General features: G+C 32.9%; 1 protein-coding gene across 1 annotated transcript; it reads right to left on the reverse strand.

The window, feature by feature from the left end:
- Positions 1 to 1984: 1984 nt before the first annotated feature.
- On the reverse strand, positions 1985 to 3779 carry LOC110994407. Its single transcript, XM_022261029.2, has 3 exons — positions 3710 to 3779; positions 3100 to 3403; positions 1985 to 2192 (listed from the first exon to the last, which is right to left on the reverse strand). The coding sequence occupies exons 1-3, from the start codon at positions 3740 to 3742 to the stop codon at positions 2044 to 2046; spliced, it is 486 nt and encodes a 161-aa protein (XP_022116721.2). The 5' UTR covers positions 3743 to 3779; the 3' UTR covers positions 1985 to 2043.
- Between the last annotated feature and the right edge of the window lie 4861 nt (positions 3780 to 8640).

Raw genomic sequence — 8640 nt, forward strand, 5'->3', positions numbered from 1 at the left:
ATTTTATACGAACCAAATGCATGAATACTACTCGTATTTCCATAAATCCAGGAAGATCCAGACCTGAAAAAGACCTGTCTTTTTTTCTTCATTTCCTTTAAAGTTTCTTCTCTTTTAAACGGTAGCTCGTTGAAAAAAGCATCGTTGTTGTTCTATCATCGTAATAGAACCTAGTACTAACCTTCACGGTGACGATGAGTGAAATATTTAATTAATTCTATATTATATTCATATAAATTATTCCTAAGGTAATTAGAAATTCGTTATTAATGAGAATCCTAATTATCTAATTATATTCTCCACGTAAATCTAAGTAATAGATTCCCGCAATTACAAGTACGCCAAACTCCTTGACTTGATTATGCAGAAGTGTAGCAAACTTCTTTAGTGGATTAGCGGATCTCGCCAAAAATTAATTAGCATAGCGGAAACGTCAGGTGAATCCTTTGAGTGAGATAAAAAATTTGGTTTGAGTCCTAAACAGGTTAAAGGCCGGTTGCCCCCATTTTTATTTTTGTACTATATTTCTGTATACATGCAACGTTAGTTGTCTTAATAAATAAAAATAAAATAAACAAATTAGCTATATATAGTTATAAGTAAAAAGAAAGAAAAATCTTTATTACACATAATAAAAACTGTTGAGTATTTAGTAAAATCGATTTCCAAAGAACCCTTACCTGCTTTTGTTCACTCACCGCCGTAGTATTCACTTTAACTGAACTAAGTTTGTCACATAGTAATATATATATATATCTATCAGGAATAAAAATTGCATTATTGTAATTAGTTTAAGATTTTTTCGCGTTCTTGCGAGTTATTATAATTTCGCTCAAAATTGAATTATTTGCATAACACCATTCATATGGGAGTTAGCGTAGACTGTTAATGAGCCTGGCAGAATATTGCAGGCCGTTTCTGAATGGCATATTTAAGTCTATATACTGGTTACATTTTATGCCGCTTATATTTTGGAACTTAAACAGAATATTAAAAATAACCTTACATTTGGAAGATGTGATGTTATGGATATTATTATAAGAGTTGATTAATATTTCTTACCATGAGTATTAGTTGTGTTAGTATAAGTTTTTTTAGGGGTTCGTTTTGTATGGCATTCAAAAGCTTCGTCCATATTTTTTCAGATCATTGCTCAGATTGTTCAGATCTAATTGGATTGTTCTGGATGATAGGGATTTTACATAATTTTAATTGTTGTAAATTGCTGCGCATTTTTATTATTGTTTGTTTTTCATATGTTGAGGCTTTATTTGTAATATATATATTTGAGTGCTATAATAATAATTATGCTTTTCTTATAGTTAATAGTTATACGATCGCCGGAATGACGACCTACTCCAAATTCTTTCACTTGTTTCTCGCCTTCGCTATTATTTTCCCAGGTATTTCCCAGGTTTATGTTAAACGTCCTTATTAATATAAAACAATATACGGCTCTTAGCTTAGTTATATGCAAAACTAAATTTTAAAATCAGCGTGGATCTTCTTACATAATCCTATGGCGTATCATTCTTATTCATCATTCTAACACTCATACAAAGAGGGGGTAGATATCGACGGAACTACACTATACTATGTATCTCCCTACAGCGATATTGAACCAATTTTTAAGTTGCTATGGGAGTTCAGTCCAACATCAACACTACGGATATTGAAAAAAATAAATTGCTATTGTTACAGGGTACCGGCGTAGACGCAAGACAGCTACTAACTACTCAACTGCGGCTTCCGTAGCTCTAATAAATATAATACATAAATTCCAATTGGCGTATTAGTAGAATGATAAATCATGGCTAAATAACGATACGGAGTGGACGGGTGCTGCGACTGTGAAATGAGTATTGCTGCTTCAGGCTCAGCACATTATTTATTTTTTATTTTGTAAGATTGACAGTCAACTTCTTGTTATGGAGACACCAAAAAGTGCCAATAGTTTTTAAAATAATTTAAAAAAATACCAAAATATTTTGTTTTTATTTAATACACTTTCGGCTTTTAGTTCCGAAGACGTATAGAGAAAAGTTAGCCCCATGGAGGTGATAGTTTGCCCCAACCACCCCGGCCCAAAACAATACCACCGAGTGCATCAAGGGTCTGCTTAATATCGCTGCTGCTGTCGCGGTGGCTGTCAAAAGGATTCTTGTAATTGCCCTTGAATACTTGGTTGGAATCTGAAAATTATTATTTGTTATGTTTTTTGTACGATATTTATTTATATTTTATTCAAGTCTTTGTTATAAGGCCAGTTGTATAGAAAGAAGAACCATGTGCAGAATCATATATATGCTGCATAGTTGTATGTATATGTATAATCATATTATAACGGGTTGCCTGAAAGATCGCTTTTTTATGGTAGATCATATGTATGTGTAAATAAAAATATAATAAATAAAAATAAAATAATAATAAATCTTATGTAAGTGTGAATAAAATATCTTACATAAACAATGCAGTACTATTGTCGAGTAAATGGTTTGTACTTAACTTGCGAAAAGTATATTTACTAAGACATGTGAGATTAAGAAGCTTAAATTTTAAATAGTTTGCTGAAATAAATGGCGTAGGAGTGTCAAATGATTAAAAAAAAATTATTTAAATATTGATTGTCTTGAGGTTCAAAAGTTTACAGTGATACTAAGTTACTTTTAAAAATAATAATATTGAGCAGTATTGGCATAGTGAGGTAGTAGGTTCGATCCCCAGCTGTGCACTAATGGAAATTTGAAAAACATCGTCAGGAAACCGGCTTGCCTTATACCCCATTAAAAAGTCGACAGCCTGTGTTAGGTACAGGAGGCTGATCATTTACTTGCATATTAGATAAAGAAATCTGAGGACCAAACCTAAAAAGGTTGTAGCACCATTGATTAAAATAAAAATAATGACTATGGAGTCACTATTACGATCAACTATTGAATAATAGTTAATTTGTATATGTAGTAATATTGGTTTTAACTGATTTAACTTTGACGTTTTTATAAGATCTGTGATATAATGACAATGACAGCTGACAGTGACGCCATTGTTCCGACATATATGTGTTTAAATAGTCATATGTGCCGAGTTGTGGTTACTTACTTGCAATTTCTAGCAGATCCTTGATTGATATAAACTTTCCTTGGTGGATTATGAAACCGTCCATGCCTGCATCGTATCTACCATATTTGCTCTTTGGGGGGAAGTTAAGGCATATTAGATCACGACCCATTCCATATATCGAACTTTTCGTGCTCACTTTCTCTTCACCTTGTCTTGATGGATCATTTACAAAGTCCGCGTCTTGGTCATCGAATTGTAAGCAATTTGGGCCGCAGCGGAGAGGGTTGTGCAGGTCGCACATAGGGCAACCATCGTCTGGGGCACTTAAAATTGCTGGTAAAAGCTGTAAACATAATACAAATAATATAAATGGTAACAAATACGTCACGTCAACGTTTTAGATTTGTATAAGAAATCGGGACTCCATGAAGCCCGATAGTATTGATCACTTGTCCTATTTTTCTTATACAAATAAATTTTATTTCGGTGTCATGACGACTGAATCACAAATTTATTTATATCGTTACAGATACATTTTGATAAAATACAGAAAATTTAAAAAAAAACGGCCATTTGGCTAGTAGTTAGTAACTTTTCCTGTATGACTTGGCGCGAATTCTAGATATGTTGGTAGGTATAACATTCTTACCGAAATCAGACAAGTAAGCACGGCGACCTGCATGGCGAACTTTGGCTCTCTTCTGAAATCTCTTTCCAGATATTGCTTTTATACCAAACATTGGATGCAGTGTATCGAATTGTACAAATTTTCAATAAATGTTATTGATTAGAAATTACCTGAAACAATATTAGAGACTCATTATTTTTCTCATTAATGTACCTTGTATAAATTATTGGTCGTTAATGGGAAACTAAATCATTACATTACATCCATAATTTAGTTTGGTCATAGTTTATATTTTTGTATATTTCTGTCCGCGATAGAAGGCAACCACAAGACTAAAACCACAAGTTAATTGATTCCACTTCTATTACCTCGATGTCTGACTTAGATAACGCACTTTTGCAACGCATCAACGCCAGAGGTCCACTTAGACTTGGAGTATGTTTCGGCTGCGTGCAGTGAGTAGAACATACCATCCTGTGCAAGCATTGAACCACCATCGGAAGGGAGCCGACCGGGCCGACACCTCCCGAGAGAGTGTGCAACAAAGACCACATAGTTCTTCGGGTACTTCAAGAAAAGAAGGTACTGAATCTTAAAAGGCCTGTAACATACTCGGGAGCCACTTGCCTTTGTAAGTGCTATGGGCGGTCTTGCCCCTCTCCCTTGCTCTATAAAAATATAATAATACCACAAAATAGATATCTCCAAATAATTACATTATAATAGCTATTACTAGTCAATAAATTAAGCTAAAACTATTCGTATTTGAATGAGCGCCATCCCAATTAAACTTATAATTATTTCAGATCGTTGTGCTAATTGCAATTATTAAGCGTTATATAATTAACTTGAGTATCTAGTCATAATTTAAATTTGATACTATAATAGGCGGTAAATTGTGTATTTAATATTTGTATGCTAATTATACACATACATTCATGTGGAAGTATGTCGATATCTCATATATTTTTGACGTACGGGAGTCAGACTTAGAACCCTTATAATTGACAGAAATGTTTGACTTTCATATGTCAAAAATGTATAAAGAGTTACGGTAGTTATAATTTTAAATATTTTATTACCTATGTGACTCTTGTAGCGTTGTATATGCGTTTGTATGTCGTTGAGTATATGTTTTCCTTCATCGTACTCGTATCGTATTGGCCGGTGATTTAGTTTTTAATGTATATATATATATTCTTAAAAACTAAATCACCTGCCAATCACCTTTAATGCTACCAGCGTTTAAGTTACATTGCAGGGACCTAATAATTTTCTATTTATCAATATTTAATTGTTATTATTATTACTCTGTAAGGTCAGAAAATTATAATAACTGTATATATTATTAAATTATTGTTAAAATACCTCACGTTTTAATAAAGGCATATCCTCTATCTCTCCGTCATTTATTTTTTCGTCGGGCTAATACAGGACAGAAAATCACAGGGAATATATACATACATACAGCAAAAATAGGTAAAATAATAATTATAACATGGGCTAAGGTTTTTCATGCAACTTTTTAAGAAATTAAATTGCTTACGCGTGTATCGAATTGTAGAAATCGTATAAAATAATTTCAAATTAAGAATTATGACGCTACATTAGGTAGGCATGACTTCATTATTATTACCTGCATTATAATTACATTAAAATAAATTTAACATTGCGTTAAATTTATTTATACATGCAATGTATATTTCATTTGCTTTAATTCATGTTACAGAGTTGAGCAAACCAAGCACCTAAAACCTTTAACGAATATGTATACAAAATATGTCTACTAAACACAGAAAAAAAACTTAACGAAAGAACAAAATAAATCAGGTTATTGCTGGTATATCTACCTGTGTGGTCTCTGGCAGAATGACCAGCCCTGTCGAACACTGCTCCTCAGCATAATGCTGAGTCAGGGCCAATTACAGCCAAAGCTCACACGCATTACATACTTGAGACGAACCGAATGGGAAAAGAAAAAAATAAATAAATAAAAGATATCTTTTATTGAATTTTTTCTCTTTGATTATTGGTATTTTGTGTGTTTGGTTGGAATAAATGATATGTGTATGTATATCGTAATTCCTATATATATCACAATTTCGTATTGAGCGCTGTTAGGTATGCCGTTTATACAAAATGGTTTGACATCTAGATTAAAGGTTGATTAGACTAGACAAAAGCGAATATATTTCTCAGGTACTCAGGTAAAGGTGAATTATTTATAGAAAAATGTTTTGACAAATCCGTTTAATTTTACGGCCCTTGTTATCGTATAAAAATCCAAGTTTACATTTCACCGAGTCCGTTGTGCACAAATCTTTGGCACTTGAAAATTTTTATTTCGCCGAAATTCCCGTCGTCCATTTTTGCCCGCGCCAAATGTAAATTAAATGATGAATAGATGTGCGCGCCAGTGCGTTTTGCGGTAAAGCTAAAACCAACCGTTCGACCATTAATTCGTGATATTTTTTCGCTTTGTTATCCTTGTTTTTACGATATCAACACTTCTTTTTTGAAGTTGTGCTTTTGTTTTGTCTGTGGTTTAATACTAGAATTATGATTTATAATATCGCACTTGTTTCCTTCCGTCAGTTATAGTTCTACATAATTTCCAAATAATTAATAGTGTGAGAACAGAATCAGTCTAATGTGGGTTTGAATTACCGCTGTGCACCAATAAAGTTCATCTTTCTATGTGCGCATTTAACACTGTCTCATACAGTCAGAGACACATGAAAGGACATAGTATGACCCAAAAATAAAAGGCGTGTGTCGAGCACAGACGTGACCCTTTACCTATTAATAAAATTATGATCATCAAACTAGAGAGAGGCTTGATAGACAAAATGTTGTCTCTCCGTTACTGGAGGTTGGCCGTCAGTCTCTTGAAGCGTGTCCTTACTTTCGCAATACCCGTCCACTCCTTAACTTTTCAAAGCCATGATTTTTCCTTTTACCAAAATGCCGTTTACCCAAGACTCATATTGGTAGTGGTCATGGGTCATTTTCGTTGTTGATTAGACAAGAGATTGTGACACCAAGTTATTTTATACGCATCTTGTTATATTATATATCTTTATGTCGCAGCCAACTAACTTAATTAACTGTTCCATTAACAGCCTAGCCTTTTAACTAAACAGCGCCGTTTAACTAGCTGCCTATAAGCTATTCTGTTGAACGTAAGTTTGCCCATGTAAATTGGTTATGTATGAAAATACAGCCTTAAAATAAAATTTGATTAGATTTTTAAGTAAATTTTACGGACGAAATTAAAGGCACCTAGTTGACAATATAACGTCGCTACTAATTCAGATAACATAACAAGTAATATATTATGGTTTAACGGATATTATAATCGGAATCCCATAAATACTAGACCCATGTCAGATGAAGGGTCCGCCCCATAATCCTTATTTAGTGTTTTTATTGTTTTACACCTGTGTCACCTATTATATTCCAATTATAAACGGATATAAATTTCTAAAAATCAAAGAGCTAATTCTTCAGCAATTGTTATTATTATAGGCGTTGATTTATAGGTCTTTCCTTAAAAATAATAATACTGTCTCCATAAAACTTTTTCCTTCAAAAGTTTTTGACCCAACGAAAATTAAATTTTTTTTTTATAAATTAATGAAAATACTTAAACAAAGTTTTGTGTCACTGTCCGACAGCTTTATGCATAAAATTTCATCCGGGATTCGCTTGGCTAGCTACAGCTTGGTAGAGCTGTGAACCTGATGATACACTTGAGCCTCGTACCACAAGCGTACTTCAATATCCAGCTGGCAGCGATAGCCCTCAGGCATTGAGAGTGTTCTTGGTCGGCAGTATCACTTTACATCAAACTCCTGTCGGTTTGCGCACTGTTCTTTATAAAAAATATAATTCTATCTAATTATATTTTTTATAAAGAATATATTCTTAAGAATAAATATATATTATTTTACTAAAACAACGTTAAAATAAAAAAAAAATAATCTAATAATATCCTTAAAAATATAATATAATAACTAAAATATAATATTAATAGGAGTCTCTTTTGGCAAGGGTTCGAGTATACAGTATGTATGTATGTATATATTTATCCGACGTTTCGCGTGCTTTACAGCGTGCGAGGTCAACGTGACCAAATTTAAAATTATGTTAAATAATTATAAGTTTACAATAATGCATAGCTACAATCTGGTAAAAAAGTGTTTCCTGTAAATGTGTAAAAGCTATTATTATATGTTAATAAAAGACAATACTAGCTAAAAAAGTCGACATCACAACAGATAGAAGAGTTGGCTAGAAAAAGAATTACCTAACTACTAGCTATTCGAAGAGTGAACGCTACCAGTATCTTCGAACTCAGTATACCTCAATCCGGTAAAAAAGTGTTTTCTTCATATTAGCTATTTTTATAAATTAATATAGCATTTAGAAAACATCTACTTAATCATTGAATGATGTTTTTTCTATAAATTGACGTTACACTATATGTATGTGTAAACTCTCAAAAGCATTGACCAGATTAAAGTCTGCCATAAAAATGTTGTATGGGGTGGGTTCTCAAATAGGATATAAAAGTTACAAGGAAAAGGCGGATTCGATGACTAAGGGAAAACAGATTGAGATGCTCAAGCGTTTTTCGAATTTTCCGAAATCCTTGGAATAAAAACACATTGTTGAAAGTGGTATTTATATAAAATATTTTCTCGTTCCTTTTTTGAATTTGTTGAACACTAGAGGATTGGTCTAGCTTATCCCTGAGATTGTAGGTTCCAACCCTGGCTGCACCAATATATTTTCTGTTTGCACAGTTAAAACTCGTTTCATTATGAGGGAAAAGTAAAGGTAAACATGTAGGTAATGTTAGGCAACCAGTATGATTTGAACAAAAAAGGTGAAGGCATGTAACAGATACGGAAGGCTGAAATCTGTCTGCTAGAAAAAAGCAAATGATC

This window comes from Pieris rapae, chromosome 16, assembly GCF_905147795.1.
Source record: "Pieris rapae chromosome 16, ilPieRapa1.1, whole genome shotgun sequence".
NCBI classification, from domain to species: Eukaryota; Metazoa; Arthropoda; class Insecta; order Lepidoptera; family Pieridae; genus Pieris; species Pieris rapae.